We start from the raw sequence: 24518 nt of genomic DNA on the forward strand, positions 1-24518 counted from the left end.
CGTGGATACTATCTACGGTGGACATCCAAAAGGAATCCCTTCACCAGTCCAGCAGGCGAGTTTTGGTCACAAACAGAAAAGCACTTTTGAGTCCTCACAGTATACACATCATTACATGAGCATTTCTCTCACTGTGATTTTTGTGTGCTTAAAAACTATGTGTTTAATATCAAATATCAATCCACAGAATACAAAGGAGCAATTGTAAGCAGCTCTCTATAGAATATTAAAGGCTTTTAATTACAAATTATATTATGTATTAAAAACTACTATGGCAATCTCCTACTTTAAGCCAGTGGCTCAAACTACATCACCTGATGAATTTACTTCCTTTTTGCTCACTATTGTCCCAATCACCCAACCTAGAAAAATAGTTACATAAAGTTTTGGTTTAATTTCAAGGAGTTTTATGGATCCATTTAAATTCAATTCTAGAAAGAAAAAAACTTACACTGGGATATTGCATGACCATAGGTGGTTGACATATTTTTGGTCCTTATTACATAATTTTTATTAAACATGAGTGTAATAGCATTATTGGGTAGTAACCTATACTCTTTATGCAGAAATAAAGGAAGAGAGAATAGGATTAACCTAAGTCCCAGTAGAATTCAGTTTAATTCGATTCTGGATATTTTTACTTGCTTCCAAGTATTTGGGCTCACATACAACCAAAACCAAATTTCCGTCCCAAAATTAACTACTTTTGTTCTCTGACCAAATATATACATATATATATATATATATATACATACATGTATGTATATATATATATATATATATCTGATAGCAGTCTGTTCGTGAGGACATTTCTAGAATTCAGTTCTAGAGCATTAGGTAAGTAAGCACAGGTGTTGTTGTGCAAAGTAGTTCACAATTGCTGTGTCGCTGTCTGACACACCCACAGCACAATGTATGCTAGATTATCAGTCCTTACTGCATAAACCAGCAGGGGCGGGAAGAGCGATGCTGGAAACTAACTGGTCTAAAAGTCCTTACTGAGCACCCCACCTCCCAGGTCTCATCCGGAATCCTGCGGTCTCCTAAAGCAATGATTCTTAACCTGTGGGTCACAACCGTTTGGGGGGGGGGGTTGCATATCAGATAGTCTGCATATAAGATATTTACATTAGGATTCAAAACAGCAGCAAAACTATGTTGCAACGAAATAATTTTATGGTTGGGGGTCACCACAACCTGAGGAACTGTATTCAAGTGTCGCAATATTAGCAATGTTGAGAAACACAGTCCTAAAGCCCGCAGACCACAGGAGCCCGCCAGGCAGGAGAGGGTTTCAGGGATCCAGTAATCTTACACCAGCCTGTCCTGGGACAGCTTTCCGTCCCTTTAGCCTACACTCACGGATCTCAAGTTTTGGGACCGACATCCGGAATTTTCCTAGCAATTTTGCATTCGGAATTTTCGAACCGATCTTGAAGTAACCCAACCCTTAATCTTTCTTCCTTGCTCCTCAAACATGCTGGCTCTTGGCCTACTAGAAGCTTTTTCACCGGAAAGGGCCTTCCTCTAAGGACAAAGGACTGAGCCTCTGCGCCACTAAAGGCGGGAGGAGAAACCCAGGGAACCGAAGCGGGGTGCGGGCAGGAACTGGGAAGAGCCCAGACAGGCATGGAGGTGGGGCCTAGGGGGTGCGGGGTGGGGCCAGGCGAGCACAAGCATTGGAAGCTGGGTAGAGCCGGGACGGGCAGAGAGGGCGGGACCTGGCCTCGGGAGGGGCGGGGCCGGGCGCTCAGAAGCTCCGCGGGCCGTAGCTGGGAAGAGCGGGGACACTCAAAAGGGAACAGGGAAGGACCCCAGCGATGTGGCACAGGGGAACCGGGAACGGCGAGGGGCGGAGCATGGCAGAGAGGGGCGGAGCCGAGAGGCCCGGCAGAGAGGGGGTGTGGCCGGCTCTTCCGCGCCGAGGCCCCGCCTCTCCTTCCCTCTCCGCCTGCCCCTTTGCTGGAGAGAGGCAAGCTGCTACCGGAGGGCGACCCAGGCAGCGGTGCAGGCAAGCTCCTCTCGGGATCTGGCCGACGTGGAGAGGGAAGACCCAGATCCACACTGCTCTCGATCGCTGTGCCCAGCCGCCCCTTGTCGCCATGTCCCACAGCAGGCATCGCGCCGAGGCCCCGCCGCTGGAGCGCGAGGACAGCGGGACCTTCAGGTCAGCATTGGGCAGTCGAGGCCGCAGGCCCAGGACGGGTGGGCAGCGGGGCAGGGGCGGGGAGCCGGCTGTCGGGCTGCATTCTGGGTAAAGCCCCCTCCTTCCTCAGGCTCGCCACTGGGTCCGCCCTCCGGGCTGGGGGGGGGGGATCTGCTGCGCACCCCGCCCCTCCTGCGACTATTGGATCTGGAGTATATATACGGCCAGGGGTGCTGCATGGACGCAGGTGTAGGCTTGATCTAGCTACCGAACCTACCCGGTTTCCTTCAGTACCCCTCCCACCTCCCACCGCGCTCAAGTTCTCTCTATTCAGACCTCTCTACCCTCTATGGCTACAGCGCCCAGAGACAGGTGTGCCTGGGCCTTGCTGCTGAGGGGGCTTCTGGGGAGCTGTGAAGCTTTCTTTCTTTCTTTCTTCCTTCCTTCCTTTCTTTCTTTCTTTCTTTCTTTCTTTCTTTCTTCCTTCCTTCCTTCCTTGCTTCCTTTTTTTTTTTTTTTTTTTTTTTTTTTGCCACTACTTGTGGCTGTCAAAACTGACAAGTGGATGTTTTTGCTTCCCCTTCAGCTTTGACGTGTAAAGCATATGATTTTTTTTGTTTTTGTTTTGTTTTGTTTTTTCTGGATTTTGCAGTTTGGGCAAGATGATAACAGCCAAGCCTGGGAAAACACCGATTCAGGTATTGCACGAATACGGCATGAAGACCAAGAACATTCCAGTTTATGAATGTGAAAGATCCGATGTGCAAATACACGTGCCCACTTTCACCTTCAGAGTAACCGTTGGTGACATAACTTGCACAGGTCTGTATGCAGTTAACTCCCGTGACCATGTGGATTGGCGGTCCTGACTTTTGTGTTGCTTTTCGGTTAGGAAAAGTGCTCCCTTTTGTCTAAGTCACCTATGGGAGCAGGCGAGACACTCCAGCATCAGCTTCATTTGTTTTGCTCCCTAATTTTTGTCTCCCCTAAGATGTAAGAAGCTCAGAAACACAGAAGGTATCCCAGCATCCTGCCCATCACTTTCAATAGCTGGGAGCCTACTGAAGTTCCTCTTAACAACTAGAAACTGCTAGTACTCTAATTCCAGCACTTGGGAGGCAGAGGCAGGTGGATCTCTGGGAGTTCCAGACCAGCCTGGTCTACAAGAGCGAGTTCTGGGACAGCCTCCAAAACAATACAGAGAAACCCTGTCTCGAAAAACCAAAAACACAAAAACTAGAAACTGGAAATGTTCTTGGGCTGTCTGTCATAGCTAGGTCAATAGGTGCTATTACCTCTCAAAATTACAAATGCAGATGCTAAACTCAGAGTTTTCTGAGATTCCCCCTTTGTGGACACATCTGAAACTTTGGATTCTTGGTACCACTCTTGAGTCTGTCCATAAATTACCAAGGGAAGGCAGAGACTCCTATTCTGTATCCCATCAAGCTGTGTTGCACAGTAGCTTCTTGTTCTAGATACTATGCAGGTATTTTGTATACGGTTGTTTCCCCTTTTTATTTATAAAGTACCAAGTTCAGAGATCACACAACAGTGAAGTTTTACAGTTCAGATTCATATCTTCTTTCAGTCTGAGCCTGAGAAAATGCCCACCAGAGATGACATTTGTAAACACAGACATCATTTCCCTATATACTTATTTAGTTGAAAGCATGAAACATGTTGAATAATTTAATTTAATATACAGAGAAATAATTTAATATACAAATAAAAAACTTAGGGAAAGCTAAAGTTCCACTGTCTAATCTGAGTGTAACATATATTTGTATCTGAGAGTCTAGGGTTGCCTATAGTCATTGAAGCCACTCAAAAATTGAAGCTCTTTTTGTTTGTGTGTTTGGGGGGGCAGTAGATGGATTGTAGGTAGGCTGGAAGGCTCCTTATAGAAATCCACATGGTTAGATTGAGTTACTACTTTAACTGGTCATTTTTCAAATATTTGTGAGGAGGGTTCAAGAAAAAAAAAAGCCATTTTCCCCTCTAATGCATTTTAGCTTAGAGATGAGCAATTTATTTCGACACATAAACTTATTTCACTGCACCACTGTTGTTTAACACAGAATGATTTTTCTAGCATTCTAATTTATCTTCCTCCTTCTTTACCTCCTGACTGCAGGTTAATTTTATTTAATCAACTGTAACACATTTTTGCATCATTAAACAAATATTTCACAGCCTTAACAAATATAACACATCTTAAATTAATATTCCATAACAGTTCTTATGTACACAAAGGTTTGGAAAGAACAATTTTGTTTGTTTATTTTTTGTTTTTCAGAACAGGGTTTCTCTGGCTTTGGAGGCTGTCCTGGAATTCTCTCAATAGACCAGACTGGCCTTAAACTCACAGACGTCCACCTGCCTCTGCCTCCGGAGTGCTGAGATTAAAGGTGGAGCCACCACTGCCCTGTGGAAAGTACAAATTTATTATACACTTCATTTCTTCCTCCACCCCTACATCTCAGAATACCTTTCATTGTTCTCACAGGCTCTATTCATATTCAACTGTTTGGGGCCTTGAGAACACGGAATGTAGTGTTGCCCTGAAACCTTGTGGGAGTTCCTCAGCCTGCAGTGTTCTAACCCTCAGCTCTCTGAATCCCCAGCTCTCCCTCACTTCACTAGCTTTGACTTGTCTTCTGTATAGTTCTCCCTTCTTCCATGAAAACTTCCTGAGTGTCTCCAAGAGTAGCTAAGCTCCAATCTATTTATTTATTTATTTATTTATTTATTTTGATTTTGACATGGCGTCTGGTGGAGGCCCAAGCTGGCCCTTATTTCCCAATCCTCCTGCCTCAGCCATCTGAACAGGTTGGATTGCATGGCCACATCTGGCAAGCTGCAGATCTTGTTGCCTCCTTATAGCTTGCAGTGGGCTTGTTTTAACACATCCTTTGCATTTCAGGTATCTGTTAACAGACATTTGGCTGTCAGTCCCAGAGAACAAGAGATTGTTTAGTCCTGTGCCATATCCCAAGTGTCTGTTTTAGTAAATAAGAGAGTATAGGGCTCTGTGTCCTCTGATATTTGAAGGTCACGCTTGAAAACATTCTCCATGAGTTTGGGGATTTGAACTAAGAAGGAGCAGATGAGCTTCACCATTTCCTTCATGTGATGGCTGAAACGAGGAGTTCAGTCTTCCCATATCCTCCCTATATTTACCCATATTAGCTATACTGATTGTGTGGAAGATTTATGACATAAGCCTGGCCTTCTGTATGTCAACCCTTCTCCACTACATGTGATGTGTAATCCTGCCTCCTTAGCTACAACAGGAACTGTCAGTGGCATCTTTAAAGGAAGCTTGTTGTAGAAGAACTTCTTCTCTGTCTTGGAATAAAGGAAGAACTGTGAGTCTTTTCCTGTTCCACCAGCCAGCTCCCAAATAAAGACACAGAGATTTGTTAATTATAAAAAGCTCACCTTATTTTATATTTGTCCCACTAGCTATTCTAACCTAAATTAACACATTTATTTTAATCTATCTTCTATCACATATCTTGTTTCCCTCTGATCTGTACCATATGTCTGAATTCTTTAGAGTCCCACTGATGTCTCTCATATGCCTAGATTCATCTTCTACTTCATCTCTCTTTGCCTGGAAATCTGCCTATACCTCCTGCCTAGCTATTGGCCATTTAACTTTTCATAACACCAATCACAGCAATATATTTTCACATAGTGTACAAATATCCTACAACACTTCCCCCTTTTTTGTCTAAATAAAAAGGAAAGGTTTTAACTACAACAAAATAAAACTATACAATAAGAACAATTATCTACTGGGCACCTTTAATCCCAGCACTCAGGAAGCAGAGGCAGGAGAATCTCTGGGAGAGCCAGGTGAGCCTGGTCTACAATATGAGTTCCAAGATAGCCAGGACTGTTTCACAGAGAAACCCTGTCTCAAAAAACAAAACAACAAAACAAACAAAAAAAAAAAAAAAAAAAAAAAAAAAGAAGAAGAACAACTATCAGGTAAGAATTGCATTCACAATGGCCAGTCCATTTATATTTGGCATATTTGGAGAAAATACTCTATTATCTAATCTATCTTAGTAAATACAAAATTTTATAACTAAACAGGAAGTATAGAGCAAGCAATGTTCAAAAGTATAGAAACAACAGAGACATCTGGCTGTCTGGACAGTCACCCAAGTTTCCTCTATAACACTGGAGCATCCATTTTAGGCCTACAGGCCTATAATATCTGACAAACTTTTATGTGAAGCAGGAATTTTGACGAAGTTCAACAGTCACTTTCTTTTATGTCCTGCCTGTCCAATTTGAACAACATACTGTCAGCAGTTGAGGCAAGGGCCTATTCCAAATGGTTCACTTTGCCACAGTGCTTCCAGGAGCAGACATGTCTCATTGTCATGAATAGCCTTATGTTATTAAAACATTTTAAGTGCTGTATTCTGTTGGTCTTTAAAGTGTTTGAAGACCACTTATTTATTTAAAATATATCTGTTTGGCCTTGAAAACATACTTAACAAGAGTTTGATTGTTAAGGTTGACTATTAGCCTGTTTTTCTTTATTGTCCTTAATAGCTTTCAAGGACAAGAAGTTTACATTACATTTTTAAATGAGCTGCACAATTACAATATCTTAAATAAGAGTAGAAACATAAATATATATGTGTGTGTGTGTGTGTGTGTGTGTGTATAATAACAAAAATAACCTTAAATTTGTATCAAAATACAAAAAAAAAAAAAAAACACACCAAAATATTTGAGGCTAATGTTTGTTTAAAAGTAGACTCTACAATCCACCCTTTATTCCACTATTTCTATACTGTATCCCCCTTTTCCCTTCAGAGATCTGTGACTTTAGTCTCCTTTGCTTAGTATTTCTTCCTGACCATGAGCAATAATGACAAACATCCATACCTCACCAAATGATCAAAAATCATGGGCACCACCTCTTGGGAAGGTGGACGTGGTGTTCTCTAGACTGCTTCCTATTGTCTAGGGAGGTGATAGCATCTGTTGGGGACTCTGAGAAAATTGGGATGATGGTCAAGTCTTGGGAAAGTTAGTTGTATTTTTTTTTATTTTTTTAATCTCTGTGTGATGGGAAAGTATACAGCTCATTTGAAGGTTTAACTGGATAGTCTGTGAGGCTGAACCATCTCAGTTAGCAGCCTTGAAGTTGGTCTGGATGGAGAATTTTGATGAAACTGCAACAGAGGTATTCTGAAAGGTTGAATCACCAGGCTATCTTTATGGTGTCTGGTCTTTTTTTTTTTTTTTTTTTTTTTAAACACAAACTTTTAAAGGTAACATACGTGTGTGTGTGTGTGTGTGTGTGTGTGTGTGTATTAACACAAATATGGAATTTACAGCGTACACAAGTCAATTAAAGATGGGGTTTGTTTGTTTTATGTTTCAGTAGGTAAAAGGCATTTATCAACTTTATAAGTCCGTTTGGACTGTATAACCAAACCTCTATCTAGGCCATATGAAAGGATGGCATGTAATAGTCCTTGTCATGAGGACTCTGTAGCCAGCAAGTTTTATCATGTCTCATCCAGTCTCAGAGCTTTTCCTATGTAGAGGGATCAGCATATAGGTTGCCTATTCTGTCTTGGTTTCTTTTTCATGTCTATAGACAAGATTTTTAGGAAGTCTTATCTTTATTAATTTTGAAGAGAACCATAACTTTTTGTTTCCTGTGGAAACAAAAGCATAGCCTCGCCTCAAATGCAACACATTGACTTCCATTCTGAAGTGAAGACATTCTTAAAAATTTATGTTGGTTTAATTTAGCAGTTTCCATAATCCAATGTCTTTAGCAGCTATTGTTCCTGTACATTAGCATTTTAAAAATGCAAAGTCAGCAAAATACCATACAGGATCCAGACACCCTGTATGTTTCCCATCTTTAAGAGGCTTATTCTTTTTTGTTTGTTTGTTTGTTTTTGTTTTGTTTTTTGAGACAGGGATTCTCTGGGTAAAGGCGTGTTCCACACCGCCCAGCAAAGCTTATTGTTTTTATATTACTTTACTCTCTCTTTAAAGACTATTATTTTTAAACTATTTTTTCTGTGATTGTCTATTCCCATTTTTACTCTATCTGTTTAAAGGTTTTCTTGATCTGGACCGCTTTACTGCACACGTGCAGTCTTCTCTGACTGCAAGACAAACCTTGAATGGCCACACCAGATACCTGGCACACCAGGCAGCTATGGCAGCTGGCTCCATCCCCCTGAGTTTAGAGACAGTATAGCCTCATGCCTACAGGCCCAGACTGGAGCTGGTCTATCTGCCCCAGCTCTGGCCGGTGCTTCTACCTAGTCCCCTGCCAACAAATGGTATGCCACCTGCTGCTTATAAACTGCTTGGTAGCAGAGCCTCTTGGTAGCAGGGCCAGCATATGATGCAAGCAAGGAGCCTACTGGGAACTTGTTTTTCAACTTTCTCACATCCTCTGTGGGTTTACATGACATTCTTTAGGCACCAAATGTAATGAGTCTTTTCCTGTTCTACCAGCCAACTCCCAAATAATGACATGGAGATTTCTTATTAATTATGAAAGCTTGACCTTATCTTAGGCTGGTCCCACTAACTCTTAAATTAACCCATTTGTTTTAACCTATGTTCTGTCGCATGGCTTAGTTACCCCTGATTTATACTATATGTCCAACTTATTTAGAGTCCCATTGGCATCTCTTGTGAGCCTAGATTCATCTCCTACTTCCTCTCCGCCCGGAAGTCCTGCCTATGCCTCCTGCCTAGCTGTTGGCCATTCAGCTTTTTATTACATCAACCACAGCAATACATTTTTACACAGTACACAAATATCCCACAACAAAGAACAAAATGCTAAGTTCTGTTTCATCAGGAGATGTGATATGATCTAGCTCATACATATATAAAATGTAGAAATAGTACTTTATATAGGTACACATAAACTCAAAATAAATAATACTTTTTAAAACTGCCTTTAGTGTGTTGATTTCACATGTTGAGTGTTTTAGTAATTATAACTACACATAGTGGATGGTTTCAATGGCAAGCATGCCCACAGTGACTTTGTTTTACACTGTGACCACAGCTATGAAACCCATACTTCTTCATGGAGACTAAGGACTCTTTCCCCATCTGTAACTTAGGTGAAGGTACAAGCAAGAAACTGGCGAAGCATAGAGCTGCGGAGGCCGCCATAAACATTTTGAAAGCCAATGCAAGTATTTGGTGAGCTAAATTTCTTTGTATTCTGCAGCTCAAAGTTTTCATGGCTGAGGTAAGATGAAAAATTTTAACGTGCCCACAAAAGCAACAGAGTGAGCAGTTGTTAGTATCTTCACTCTAAAGTTCCTTATCTGTGAAAACCTGCTGCCCATTAAAAACAATCTAAGCCTATTAAATCTGGCAGTAGCTGCGGGCACATCCCCATGGAGGGATACTCCCTTAACATACAGACAGGAGAGAAGTCCTAGTGCCTACTTCAAATGACTTGACATATTTAGATGACCGCACCTGGATGGCATCACCCTACATGTGGGTTGGGGGTGGGGGGTGGGAGGGGAGGGTGGTCTGGGTGCTTGTGAGGGAGGAGAAGGGGGAAGAGGGAGGGAGGAACAGAGGGAGAGGGAACTGGGATCTATATTAAAAAATAAATAAATAAATAAAATAATTTTTAAAAATTTGGCAGTAGCTGTTAAAGGAATGCTATCATGAACTAGGCTTTAGTAGTTGGTGTTGGGGCATAATCAGTATTTATGGCTGATATTAATATTCCTAATATGTGGGGTATTAATTTTTTAATTAATTGATTGTACACTAAAGAAAATAAGGTATAAGGTAGGAAAAGGTGAGTAAAAATAGTCTTTTTTCTTTTATAGATTGTAAGAAGTATGGTTTTTCCTCCTGCCGCCGCTGGTCTTGTCCTGCTGCCGCGCCAGCCCCAAATAACACACATAGACTCTGTATTTGATATAATGCTGTTGGCCCATTATTTGTTTCTTATAGGCTAGCTCTGTCTTAAGTATTAACCCATTTCTATGTATTTCCATGTGGTCTTACCGAGAGCGGAGGAATGGCGGTTCTGTTCTCTTCAGGCTCTCCATCTTGACTCCTCCTTACTACTTCCTCCAATCCTCCTATAGTCCTGCCTATCTTGCTTTCCTATTGGCCAACAGTGCTTTATTCATTAACCAGTATGAGAAACATATACACATAATGGCATCTCCCATCAATAGATGGTCTTTGTTTTCTGTAGCCTAGCTGACCTCAAATTCACTATGTAGTCCAGGCTGAACTCCAACTAATGGTCCTCCCACCTCATCCACACTGGCGCTAGTATTGTAGGCATTTATCACTCTACCTAGTTGTAAGCACTCCTGGGAGTTCTCGTCTGGAAAAAGGAGGCAAGGTGAACCTTTCCTGTATCAATACAGGGGTCTGTTAAGTGGGATAGTAATTCCAGACATTTCCACTGTTAGCGCTTTTAGAAAGAGTATTGGTCTTACAGCATTGTATGTCTCATAAATGGTGTCTTTGATTTACACTGGGCACACTGTGTAACACAGCATGCCTTCAGTTTCCTCTCTGACACATACCCAGAGATCCCTGGAGTTCAGTCATATGTAATCTGCCCATAGTTAGCCAAAGGGCCAAAGGGTTGTCTGGGTTTTTTTGTTCTCTAGCTATAGAGAGACTTACAAATTTAGGATATTAAGTATATTTAGGTTCCATGTAGTAGCTCTCTCTTTCTTAGTCCTTCTAAAGCTTTTGGGTAACTTAAAACTAGTGACCTATTTACCTTCATGTTAAGTGCTTGCGTCAAGCCAGCATTGAACCTCACAAGGGGATGCTTATCCCTCTGTCTGTAAGTGACATATGATGGCTTTCAAGTCACACTTCTCGTAGCATAGCTTTTGAGCCCTCCAGCCTGTTAGCAGTGGCCCTCCTGTTCTGTGCAGCCCAAAGATCATCCTGGAGTGTTGGGTACATTTGTTGAAATCAGCAAACAGCATATCCTCTCTGCACATGGGCACTCCACTTTGTCACCATGAAAGGCTAACAAACTTTACTGTGTATTTGTGCTTCTTGACAGATAAAATGAGAATTACTAAGCTGTAATCAGGCTTACAGTGGTCTGATTTAATACAGAGACTTTCTCACTTCTCCATCCCAATTATTTGAGTAGCTTCGGCATGCAGCATAGTAAGTGAACACTCATCTATCTCGTCAGCCTGGGTTAAACTTGGCAGGTGGAGGAGATGGGCAGTAGCAGAACCTCATGTGTCATGGCAGAAATGACTCGAGTTGCTTAGGTCATTATCAGCATGGAGTGTAGCTTCTTTGGAACTAGGCATTGATGTAATTTCAAACTCCCTAGAAGAGGCTGTTCTCTTTCCCCTGATTATAATCCACACACACATGTTTAAACCACACTCATATAGGGCATTTACTTTATGCAAGATGTGTCACAATGCCAGAGGATTAAACTTACACTGGGCAGATGACAGGACAAACTATTCTTGTGTAGATATGTGAAAAAACGTAGCCTGTGATGCTGCATTGCTAGAGCTAGATTTCCTGACTATATATTTATTTTAAGGGGCTGGCGGGATGGCTCAGTGATGAAGAGCACTGGCTGCTCTTCTTGAGGTCTTGAGTTCAATTCCCAGCACCCACTTGGTGGCTTACAACCATCTATTACTGTAGTCCCATGGGACCTGATGCCCTCAGACAAAACAACCATACACATCAAGTACATAAATAAAAGTAGTATACATTATACACACATACATTCATACACATACACTCATATATGTACATATGTAATTTTAAAGAACCTCATACATTCAGCTATATTACTCCTACCCCTCTCTCCTTCTCCTTGTCCAACCCTCCTCTCCATCCCAAATTCATGATCTCTTAAGTATTATAGTTACATGTACTTTTTCTGAAATTGTATTTAAATGTACATATGAATGTTTTGCTTACGGGTATGTATGTGTACTGCATGCATGCCTGGTGCCCACAGAGAACAGTAAGAGGCATCTGATCCCCTGGGATTGAAGTTATGGGTGGTTGTTAGCCATCCTGACCCCATGAGAACTGGGAACCAAATCCAAGTTCTATAAGAGTAGCAAGGGTTTTTAACCATAGTCATCTTTCAGCCCTCCATATGTACATTTTATTAAGTGTTGGTTATGTACAAAGCTTATATAAGCAAATAATGCTTAGGCCCTACCACCAAGTAGTATTCAGTGTGAGTTGGAAGAGGTTAAGTGGGGAATGGACAAGCTTTTTAAAGAGTCAGACTAAGTTTTTGTTTTGTTTTGTTTGTCTGTTTTGTTTTTAATACAGATTCTTGTATAGCTCAGACTAGCCTCAGACTTGCTGTGTGTAATGTGTGGATGCTAGCTTTGCATTCAAAGTGGCTACCAAGCTGGGCCCCAAATGGTACAGTGTTTCAGAAGAATGAGAGATTATGATCCACTGAGGTAAAAGTATAGGCATCTGGAAATGATGCTTGACGTAGCTCTTGGATGATGGGTTGTTCAGGTTCCCAAAGAAGTCAGAGTGAGGGGCATTTAGTCCTCATAGGAGTACTTAGGCAGAGGAGGTTAAATAGAGAATACCTTGTCATTTACTTAGTAGCTCAGAGCAAATTGTGTTATTTAATAACACCTTTAAATAATGTTTAGCTTTGCAGTTCCTGACCCCTTAATGCCTGATCCATCCAAACAGCCAAAGAACCAGCTGAATCCAATTGGCTCATTACAGGTAAGTCAGTTTCCCATACTGTTTGTCTACAGACCTAAAGTATAATGAGTTTGTATTACCTCAGAGGCTAAGACAAGCAGTTAATATTTTAAACATAATGGAGGAATCTGAATATTTTCTTTCTTTCCTTCTTTTCTCTTTTGTGCTTCTTCAGACATGGTCTCTTTATATGGTGCTGGCTAGCCTGAAACTCACTGAGATCCACCTGCCTCTGATGAGATTAATGACGGCATGTGTCACTAGGCCTCAGTAATGAGTATTTTTATTTTTAGGTAGTGATTATTGCATTTTCCATAGCTAGCTGAGATTACTCTTTTACTAACCTGTTTTGGACTTTCTTCTTGTTCAGTATTTGCCTTTGTTTAATGGAATTGTCACTTAGAATAAGCAGACATTGGTGTAACAGGGCAGAGAGTTACTACTTGGCTTAGCCAGAAGGTCAAGAAGCAGTTGGGTAGGGAGTTTATGCTTTAAGAATATGACATTATTACTGCTCTTGTAAAAAAACAAAACAAAACAAAAAAAACTCTACTTCTTTTGAGACAGAATTTACACAGAACCATAGTTATGTAACTAAATTTAAGAAGAGAGAGGTGGCCTACTTAATTGCTTAATTATAGCAAAAAAAAAAAAAAGAAAAGAAAAGAGACAATCATTGAACTCAGGAATCGGCTCACTGTGGCACCATAGCAAAGTACTACCAATTTGGCACAAAACTGTGTTGGTTTTGGCATTGTGGTATAAGAACATAAAATGTGGGAATGCCCATGCAAGAACAGGGTGTTCCCTTAGCTTTCCCTTGGCCAGTACTGTGATTCTTTTCAAATACATCACTAGGACCAGGATCAAAGAAAAATATCATTTGTGTGATTGGGCCATCAAATAGTTGACATTAATTCTATAACCCATTGATTTTACAGGAATTGGCTATCCACCATGGCTGGAGACTTCCTGAATATACCCTTTCCCAGGAAGGAGGACCTGCTCATAAGAGAGAATATACCACGATTTGCAAGCTAGAATCTTTCATGGAAACTGGTACTTGATTCTTACAATTAGAGGCATTTGCGGTATTTTCAGATGGTGAATTGCCATAGAAATTTCTGTCTTGTGGCTTTTTGAATATTGATGTCTCCTTTCGACTATCTTTGACTTTCTGAGAATAATTATGTTTCTTAATTTGATGTTTTTAAAATGAGGTTATAACTGAAAAGACAGGCAAATGATAGGTCCTATGCCTTAAGTTGTTTTCATTTGACTAGAAAAATAGGTTGAGGAATGAGAGACTACATGGTAAAAAACATTGTGGGGAGCTAGTGAGGGTATTTGTCTGAATGCTAGTGTTTGGTTAGTATGTATGAGGCCCTAGTTTTAATCCCCCCAAATCATAAAATATAAATAATAATATATAGATTATAAAGAGATGATACAGGTTGTCCTTTTTTAATTGCAGCACATTTTGTGTTATAAAGGACGTACCCTGTGAGGAAAAAACAGTCACTTTAAAAAATACTAGTGACAATTTCTATGATAACTTCTTGGGCATGCTTTGCTCACTTCTAAAGTAGATTAAAATGGGATTGTATGAACTACTACAGAACAGTAGTAGAGGGCTTACCTAGCCTAAGTGAGGCCCTGAGTTCAATCCCCAGGACTACATACATGAGAAAAGTAACTTAAAATAAATAGGTTTGTACCTTAGCTGGAGGTTAGACACAAGGAACAGGCCAGTGTTTACTTGTAAGTGGTAGTATAGGCCAGTGTGGAAACCACTGGGCCAGAAACAGGAACTTCAGCTTCGTTCTTCCTGAAGTCCTTGACTTAAAGGGTTAAGCAAACTTCTTAGTCTCCTCAGGTTTCTGATTTATTTGTTTGTTTGTAATCTTATTTATTTATTTGTTTGTTTATTTATTTATTAGTGGTGTTGGATATTAACAAGTAATCTGTCATGTGTTAGGCAAGTGTTATGGGACTGAGTTGTATCTCCAGTTGCTTTTTTAAATTAATTTTTATTTAAATGAAAAACAGCCTTTATTTTACATACCAATCCCAGTTCCCTCTCACTCTTATCCTCCCATTCTCCCCCACCCCCCCATCCCACCCCTTACCCACTCCTCAGGGAGGGTGAGGCCTCCTGTGGGGGATCATCAAAGTCTGTCACATCATTTAGGGCAGGACCTAGGCCCTCCCCCATATATCTAGGCTGAGAGAGTATCCCTCCATAGGGAATGAGCTCTTAAATTCCATTCATGCACTAGGGATAAATACTGATTCCACTGCCAGAGGTCCCAAAGACACCCATGTTCAGGGGGCCTGATTCAATCTTAATGCTGTTTCCCCAGCTGTCACACTGGGGTTTGTGAGCTCCCACTTGCTCAGGTCAGCTGTTTCTGTGGGTGTTTTTGTTTTTAAGACAAGGTCTCTATTATGTAGCACTGACTTCTCTAGAACTCAATATGTAGAACAGGCTGATTTTGAACTCAAAGATCCAGCTGCCTCTGCCTTCCAAGTGCTGGGTTTAAAGGTGTGTGCTCTCATGTCTGCCTAGCCCCAGTTTTAAAGTCTGTAAAACTATAGAAGTAGATTTTTAACATGTCTTTCAATCCCAGTGTCTCCTATACCCTTATTAATGTTTTTTTTTAAATTCACATAGTTGTCAGCTTATAAAAGATTATAAATAAGAAATAGACACACTATGAGTTAGGGGTTATAATTCAAGTGTATTTGATCAATCTAATTGGTCAGAATTAACACGATCCATGTGCCAGGCATAGAGAATAATTTTGTAAGTGCTACAAAGTTTCAAAGTATAATTATTAAAGAAAAACTGTTTAAGAAAAGAATCACTGGGCTGGGGGAAATGACTTAGTGGGTAAACTGCTTTCTACATAAACATAAGAACCTGAATTTGAATCCTCAGCACCCACTTAATGGCCAGGGGCACAGAATGAGGCACATGGACTCCCTGAGGCTCACTGGCCAGCTGTTGCTGAATAGTGAGCTCCAGGTTCAGGGAAAGATCCTATTTGGGAAAAAGCAAAATCAAAAACAAGCAAACAAAAAAACCAACAACAGCAATAAAGAGAGATGGAGAGCAACAAAAGGACAATGTTGACCTTTGGCCTCTCTGTACCAACATGGGTGGACCCAGTCACGCACACATGTACACATCACACACACACACACACACACACACACACACACACACACACACACACACATTTTCAAAAATAATTAATGGTTGTTTGAAGACTAGTGGTATAGCTTAGTAATAGAGTACTTATCTAGCATGTTTAGGTCCCTGGCTTTCAGTCCCTGCAACACACACACACACATACACGCACACACGCACACACACACACACATAATAGCTATAACTATTGTGTGTATGTGTGCGTATGTGCGTGTATGTGTGTGTGTGTGAGTATATGTGAGTGTGTGTGTGTGCACACACACATTTTTTTAGTGTGGTAGCTAAATCATGGCAGACTTAGTAAAGGTGAACACAGAAGGATTTTGAAGATAGGGAATATTGAGATATATATACTCTATATCATAACAAGCAAAAATGTTAGTGCAATAAGAAAATACTGGTCCAGTGAATGAAAACCCTGAGGTATTCACTAATAAAACATTTGGCCATTCTCTGTGAACATTAATTTCTAAGTTTACTGTTTCTTTCTTTTATTTAGGAAAGGGGGCATCCAAAAAACAAGCCAAGAGAAACGCTGCTGAGAAATTTCTTGCCAAATTTAGTAACATTTCTCCAGAGAACCACATTTCTCTAGTAAGTCATAAGCAGAAGGTTAGGACCTTAATGTGACTGAGCATTTCCAACTGCAGGAAATAACCCCGTGTTTCTTGTATTGACACTTCAGAGTTGCAATTTTTAGAAATCTCTGCTGTGTTGGGTTATGTGTGACTCCAGTTTTTGTTGCCTCCTGTATGTGAGCTGGAGTTGGTCCAGGTAAGAGGTTCTGGGAGATACAGTAGAATCGGAGTATCAGGATGGGATCTGAAAATGCGAGCTCAGCCATGAATGTGACTCAGTAGAACACTTTGTGCTTAACATGCAGTAGGTCTAAATGTGCAGAATAACAAACGTCCAGCCAGGGGTGCTATTTTTTACACATCCACCATGTAATCAAAGAACCATAAGTGTTGGGGAGCCAGATCATAGGGTAGAGGAGGGAATTCTCAAAGAGTGAGACTAGGCAGGCAAAGAAAGATGTCAGCAACTAAACTGAAGAGATTACCATTTACACCGAAGGTGTGTGTGCAAAGTCATTAATAAATTTTATCTTGCCAGGAAAAAAAAATCTAATTTGTTTGTTAGAAAGGGAGTCACCTGGCTGTATTATAGGGAGTAAATCAATATTAGGGTGAGAGAGAACCCTAGAGTGATATAGAAAGCAGATACAAATGATGATGTAAACTAAGGTGGGGGAAGAGGAAATGGAGAGAAATGAGTATATTTTAAAACTACATTTAGAGGAGCTGGAGAGATCACTGAGTGGTTAGAGCACCCACTGCTCTTGCAGAGGACCCGGGTTTGGTTCCCAGCACCCACATGGTGGCTCAACTATAGCAGTATCCTTATAGAGCTTACTGTTCACTTATGTGGGAAAAAAAGAAACAATCATTTCAATAGATGCTAAAAAGATATTGTAGCAGACATAACTGATTAAAAAAACCAAAAAAATATTAAAATTGTGGTTACTTGTCTCTGCATTATAGTCATCTCATTAAGATAAGAAATAAAACAGGACAGCAAGTAAGAGGTTTTATTTGCCCTTGTTCTGGAAATATCAAGGCCATAATTTAGATGACAGGGAACAGAATGAAGTTGCAGACAAAAAGGTGAGCCAGAAGTGATTACTAGATGCAAAGACTCTGATTCTATTCCTGGAAACCCCTGCAGAGCTGGGCACAGTAGCATTTGGGAGGTGCATGCAAGAGGATCAGAAGCTCAAAGTGGCCTTTGCTCCATAGCAAGTTCAAGGCATCCCTGAGCTACATGAGACTCTCTCAAAAACAAAACACCTGTTAGGAAAATAACAGAATGTTATCATTAATGTCCAAAACGAGTCATTTTCACATTCTTTAGTATTGAAAGTAACAACTAAAGTACTTGAAAGAGAAGGTTAAGTTTATTGCTTTGGGGAAGGAGATTGAAGGTAAGGAAAGGGTAAGGCAAGGGACTGCCTTCTTTTCATACGCATGTACTTTAGAATCTATTGTCTATGCGTAGATGTATATAGATTAACAAAAACTGAGATCTTGAGAGACAACTCAGTTGATGAAGTGCTTGCTGTGCAAGCATAAGGACCCAAGTTCAGAAATCTAGCACTCATAAAAAGCCAGGCACAATGGCCAGTGAGCCTAGTTCTGGGAAGACAGAGACAAGAGGATCCCTGGGGTTTTCTGGTCAGTCAGTCTAGCTGAATCTAGCTAGTCTAGCTCCAGGTTCAGGGAGAGACTCTGACTCAAACAGTAAGGTGGAGAGTAACTGAGGGAGATGCCCAATGTTGACACATGTGTAAGCATATTCTCACATATAGTATATGCACACACATACCATACCACATGCACAATATATACACACACACACACCAAAAGAAATTTTTAAAAATATATATATATATTCTGAAAAATATATCTATTCTGAAAAAAGGTATACTAGAAAAAAGTCAATTATTTTCTTATTTATAAAACCAATAGCTACAGTATTTTTAAAAAGTCTATTTTCAGTATTTAAAATGGAGTGGTGTGTTTCTGATAAACATGACTAGAAATGTGAAAGGATTCACATAAGAAAAACCCTACTGAAGAATATAAAATAAATTAGATTAATGTGGCATTATTTCTTCTTTTCACATAGAGACTTGGTATAGTAAATACATAAAAATATAAGGTTGTGTTACTCTAAATATACCAGAACTCAGTTTGGACCTCAGTAAGACTTTACTAAGCTTATCTGGAAAAAGCAAAAACTAAGAACCCTAAAAAGAAAGTCTCTGAAGTGGGCCAGGGTGCTTGCCCTCCCAGAGAGTAAAGCAAACTATGAAACTGTAATGGCACAGGTTCCTGGTGGGAGAGCAGAACAGAATTCCAGAGCAGGTGCAAAAGCGCAGACACCTAGTGGTGGCAGCAGCGATTCTGATCAGTAAGAAGAGGAATGGTTGAGATATGATGCGGACCACTGACAGCACTGTGCGAGTGTGCCAGATAGCGTGTTTGTATGTGTGTTGTCTTATATGTAGATTGCTCATCCTCACACTAAAATAAATCTCAGATAGGTCAAAGATTGAGCATAAATAAAACTGTAAATACTAGAAAACATGGAAGATCTTTTCAAAAAATCTTAGGTGTGGAATATCTTTTTAACTATAACTTAAAATCTAGAATCTGAAAGCAAATGAATTTGGCTAGAACCTACGATACATACATAATTCTATAAATAAAAGCAAAGAAGTCAGTTTTCATACATGTAAAGTCCATGCATATCAATTTTTAAAAGAAAAAGGTCAGTAGGAAATTACAAAAGACAATCAGTTTATTCATGCAAAAATAAGACATTTTTATCTTTTAAGTTAGTAAAAGCTACAGTGTTTAATAGCTAACTGATATTAGTGAGAGCATGGAAATACAAGCACCTTCAGTTGGTGAGTATACAGATTAGTTCAGAAATCAAACAGGAAGTATTTGTTTGGGTATGTGGCGGGGGCAAGGTACACATATATGAAGGTCAAAGAGCAGCTTGCTGAAGGAGTTGGTTCTCTTCTTTTGCCCTATGGGTCTGAGTGATGGAACTCAGGCATCAGATTTAGCCATCGAGAGTCCTTACCTACTGAGCCAACTTTCTGACCCAAGTTGGAAGAACTTATCAAAATAAAAGCATGTCTGTTGGCAGGATCTGTCCTAGATCTAATGCTGGAAAGAAACAAGCCTGTGTCCTCTGGAAAAGCAGCCAATGTTCTTAAGCCTTGAGCCATCTCTCCAGCCACTAACCAGTGCTTTCAGTTATACTGGTGCTGATGTTGGAACAGGTCCAGTTAGGAAACTAAATTTTCCCTTTGTCTCTGCTTTTTAGACAAATGTGGTTGGACATTCCCTAGGATGTACTTGGCATTCGTTGAGGAATTCCCCTGGTGAAAAGATCAACTTACTGAAAAGAAGTCTCCTCAGTCTCCCGAACACAGACTATATCCAGCTGCTTAGCGAGATTGCCAAGGAGCAAGGTTTTAACATAACCTATTTGGATATAGGTATGGTTTCTTGTTTCTCCTGATATGTTTTGTCTCATTCCCATTTGTTTTATTGTTGCTTGGTTTTGAGACAGTCTCGTGTATCTCATGCGGACCTTGAATACTTACCTGGTCTTTTGTCCACCTCCCGAGTGTTGGGATTATGGGAACAAATGCCACTACTATGTCCCATCTCTGTAGATTTTCATTTAATTCACTTTATATATCTGTTAGTGTGTGTGTGTGTGTGTGTGTGTGTGTGTGTATGCATACACACACGTGCATGCGTGTTTAGTATCTTGATTTTAACATCAGAACAATGTGTTATCTCTGTTGAGTGACATGTGGAGACCTAGCCTGTCAGAGCTTCAAGTACTGTACAAGTAGAGCGAACGTAGGGGCTGAAAGAACCTGCAGTAGTCTCTGCAGCCATGAAGCAAATGCAGATAGGTGGTCTGGAGCACAGCTGATGAGAGACCATTCCAGAAGGACTTAGTGTCCTCAGTTTGCTGAAGGCCTGGAATACTTGCAGGACTGAGCTGTCATGACCAGGACTAAAAGAAAAACAGAGTGTGGGATAAGAAGGACACCTGTGAGGATGTTTTTTATTATGAGCGATGATGCCTTTGACATCCTTCTCACCAACTTAAAATGAAGTAGTTCCAGAGCTTTTGGAACTGGCCTTTGACCATCTCCAGTGCAGCTCAGCTGCTGTCAATGAAATCAGGCAAATGAGCTGGGGGAGGGGGGTGATGGCCAGCTCTTAGGAGGAGCACCACACGTTTGAGAGCGACCTGGCTATGTAGTGAGTTATACACCAGTCTAGCTAGAATGAGACTCAGAGTGGGGGGGGGGGAGGAAGGAAGAGGGAGGAAAGAAAGAAGAGGAGAGAAGAGAAAGAGGAGGTGAGGAAAGAAGGGAACAGACAAATGACAAGTAAAGCATCTACAAGGATGTTCAATCTCATTATTTCAAAGGGGAATGCAAATTAAAGTCACAGAGAAGTACCTTTTCAAACCCAGGAAAATGGGAAATAGCAAAAGTCTGTGAGATTCCAGTTTGGAACATCATACATTGCTGGTCTGGTATAAAATCGTGCAACCGCCAGATAAAAAGATTATCAGCAACTCATGTGACCAAGAAACTTCACTACTGGAAATTAAACTAGTATTCAAATACCAGAAATGACATGTTCATAGTATATTAGTCCCAAGAACCAAGAAGTAGAAACAGGTCAGATGCTCTTCGAGGAATGAGTGGATAAACAAATTTTGAATATTCATTCAATGAGATGCCATTTGGCCACAGAAATAAGTGAAGTTCTAGTACCTACCACAACATAAGCAAACATGAAAAGTATCGTGCCAAATGAAAGAAGCCAGACACAGATGTCTCCAGTATGATCCAGTGAAATAGTCAGTAGAGGTAAATCCGTGCAGACAGCACAGGCTGGTGGGAGCCAGGAGTAAGATAGGAGGGGCTTGGAAGGATAACTGTCTAACGGATGCAGGTTATGGAAATGATTTGGAAATGGTAGATCTGTGAATGTAGTAAAAATGAAATTGTTTAGTTTAAAAATAGTTGACTTTATGTCAATTTTTCTTTTATTGAAGAAAAACGTCTTAGATGCAGTAACTAGAGAGCCCATTCACTCATTCAATAATCCTATTACTGTTGGGATATCGTCCTTCTCACTGACTGACTAATATCATTTAATCATGGTCACTTTAAAAATCATTGTGTGTGTGTGTGTGTGTGTGTGTGTGTGTGTGTGTGTGTGTGAGTGTGTGTGTGTGTGTGTGTGTGCCACAGCATGTATGGGATCAGAAGACAATTTTTTGGAGGCAGCTCTCCTCTCCCATCTTTACCTGGGCTCCAGGGATCAAACCCAGGTCTCTAGGTTTGTGCAGCCAGTGCCTTAGCCCACTGAGCCATCTCATCACCCCCATGACCACTCTAAATAAGTCAGACTTTATATTTCAAACTTACTTCTTCCCTTCGTTTCACTTCACCATCCTCAGTGAGTGACTCATCAGTTGATGAGAACTTTGATTTCCTGGACTTGTTGTTTTTAGGACACCATAACCAAGACTTCTGCCCAGACATCAGGCCTAAGAACCCGAAAGAAAGCATGGGGTGGTCTTTCCATGCATCAAGTTTATTCTCCTTAAATATCTACCGAAAATGACTCTTTAATGGAAAGCACTGTCTTGCCCACTCTTTAGTAAATGGTTCTTTCCCATTGAGGCTTGTGCTGTGGTTCAGTATTTTGCAAACACTCTCCTACCGGTCACATTAGAATCCCCTTGGAAGCATCTTAGAAATGCAGGAACCAGCTGCCTGTGACCACAGCCCTGATTTTTGTTTTAGTGGGCTTTCATGAAGTCTAGGCATTTCTTTCAGATTTCTTTAGGTAATTATGAAATGCTTTGAGAACTGCTGTAGCTGAACATATGGGGATGATGGTGGAGCTGTCATATTTTGTCTTTTTTTTTTTTTTTTTTTTTTTTTTTTTTTTAACCTTAAGTGTCTTGCTCAGGGTATCCTAAAGATTGCTATGTGGCTATGGCTAACCTAGAACTCGCTGTATTGCTCAGGCTGGTCTAAAACTAGAAGTCCTTAATCTCCATCCATGTGCTATGGAATTTGGGTGTGAGCTGGCGTACACCACTCCCTGACTGCTCTGTTTGTGTAAGCATTGATGAGTGAGTGAGGAAGTATGCTATGAATAATTGGAGACAAAAAATTTTTTTCTAAAGGATTTGCTTTACACATATTCAACACTGACTGTCATATTTACATGTGTCATTACAGAGGAACTGAGTGCCAATGGACAGTATCAGTGTCTCGCAGAACTGTCCACCAGTCCTATCACCGTGTGTCATGGCTCGGGCATCTCCTGTGGCAATGCACAGAGTGACGCAGCTCACAATGCTCTGCAGTATTTAAAGATAATAGCGGAAAGAAAGTAGGCTCTGGGCAGCTTAGGAGATTTTGCAGCAGCACGTAAGTTCTGCTCAAACCTCTTCCCCAGTAAAACATTACTGTAATGTACATCTGTGTGTCCTTTCCAAATCTCTTCAGATTCCGTCCACTTTCCAGATTTAATTGCCTCCTGGTAGTTGTTATTAAGCTCTTTTTAATGGCTTCAATTTTGTATTGGTATATTGTGTTTATAAACTTTGTACCACAAGGCAGAGTGTAGCACCTGTTTAACGGGGTCAGGCACATAGGATGAAATCGCATGTTTGCCTGTGACAATGACGAGATAAAAGTACAGCTAGCAACAATCGTACTGGTGCTTACACTCTCTTTTGCACAGGGTTTTGTGAAGCGAATTCTGCTTTAGACTAGAGTGTTGAGGATTGTGTTGAATTTCATTGCTAAATTTCAGGGAACATGGTTGGTCTGCTATGTATTTGAACCATGGAATAAAGAGCTGTTCTTATAATGGGGGCTCTGCTCATTTTCTTACATAGCTACCCACTTGATCTTTAGCTTTGTTCTTTGTCGGTGAGCATTCTTAAGAACATTTTAATTTGAATACCTTGGTATCTGTGTGTGGCTAAATTATGGCAGAAATTCAAAGGTAAAATCCTGTAGCTGAAGGAAGATCTGCAAATGAATGTGGGCATCACTGCTTGATTTTTTTTCTAAGCCTATGCAACATTGTGTTTTCTTTGACATAATCATTTGTAGGTGAATTAGTAATTTAAAAAAGCATTACTTCTATTACAAAATATAAACAATAACCACAAAAGCCCTTTCCAGTTCACTCAAGACTTTAACATGAATATTTCAAAGACATGGTTTGATTGAAAGATTAAAAAAAGAGCTGGAGAGATGGCTCAGTGTGTACAGGTGCTTGCTGCTAACCTTGACAACGTGTTGATTCCCAGAACCCACATGGCAGAAGGAGAGAACTGACTGGCGCAAGTTGTCTTCTGACCTCCACAGATGTGCTGTGGCACACATGTACACACTATCAATCTATACATTAACGTCAAAATATATGCATTTGAAAAGTTGCAGGGGAAGATTAGAAAATGTTAGAATATTTTAGTGTATACTGAGGATATCTGGACTCAGGTCTTTATAACTGAGCCATTGCTTCTGTTGATGACATTGTGAAAGAATTCAGCTGGGATAGTTTAACTCACATACTCATTTAATCCAATCTAGAGCCTGTCATGCATCCTACTTTGGGCATCCGGCATCCAGCAGCTGAGCAATAAAGTCTTGATCTTTTGGTTTTCATTTGATTTCATTCAGAAGGAAAGAGCAGCCTCTGAGTTGACCATGGGGGTCTCTGAGATCTTTGTAGGCTGCAACCAACCCCTTCTCTCCTGTCTTTTCTC

At 40.6% G+C, this 24518-nt stretch overlaps 1 protein-coding gene across 2 annotated transcripts; it reads left to right on the forward strand.

Annotated features, from left to right (window-relative positions):
- Positions 1 to 1799: 1799 nt before the first annotated feature.
- On the forward strand, positions 1800 to 23611 carry Prkra (protein activator of interferon induced protein kinase EIF2AK2). Of its 2 annotated transcripts, none has more exons than XM_051184413.1 (8): positions 1800 to 2167; positions 2799 to 2968; positions 9286 to 9367; positions 12835 to 12913; positions 13834 to 13951; positions 16606 to 16700; positions 20007 to 20181; positions 22975 to 23611. In XM_051184413.1, the coding sequence occupies exons 1-8, from the start codon at positions 1821 to 1823 to the stop codon at positions 23130 to 23132; spliced, it is 1224 nt and encodes a 407-aa protein (XP_051040370.1). In that variant the 5' UTR covers positions 1800 to 1820; the 3' UTR covers positions 23133 to 23611. The 2 variants fall into 2 exon arrangements, with proteins under 2 accessions (XP_051040370.1, XP_051040371.1); XM_051184414.1 differs by having other exon boundaries at positions 2072 to 2167; positions 2799 to 2844.
- Positions 23612 to 24518: the final 907 nt, after the last annotated feature.

The sequence above is a fragment of the Phodopus roborovskii genome, unplaced genomic scaffold (genome assembly GCF_943737965.1).
Source record: "Phodopus roborovskii unplaced genomic scaffold, PHOROB, whole genome shotgun sequence".
NCBI classification, from domain to species: domain Eukaryota; kingdom Metazoa; phylum Chordata; class Mammalia; order Rodentia; family Cricetidae; genus Phodopus; species Phodopus roborovskii.

Excerpts from the sequence above, each read along its gene's own strand:
- Prkra (XM_051184413.1), top strand. The coding sequence starts at position 1,821 with ATGTGGCACAGGGGAACCGGGAACGGCGAGGGGCGGAGCATGGCAGAG. Across the intron at positions 2,168-2,798 it reads GAGGACAGCGGGACCTTCAG|TTTGGGCAAGATGATAACAG; the intron begins GTCAGCATTGGG and ends TGGATTTTGCAG. Across the intron at positions 20,182-22,974 it reads CATAACCTATTTGGATATAG|AGGAACTGAGTGCCAATGGA; the intron begins GTATGGTTTCTT and ends GTGTCATTACAG.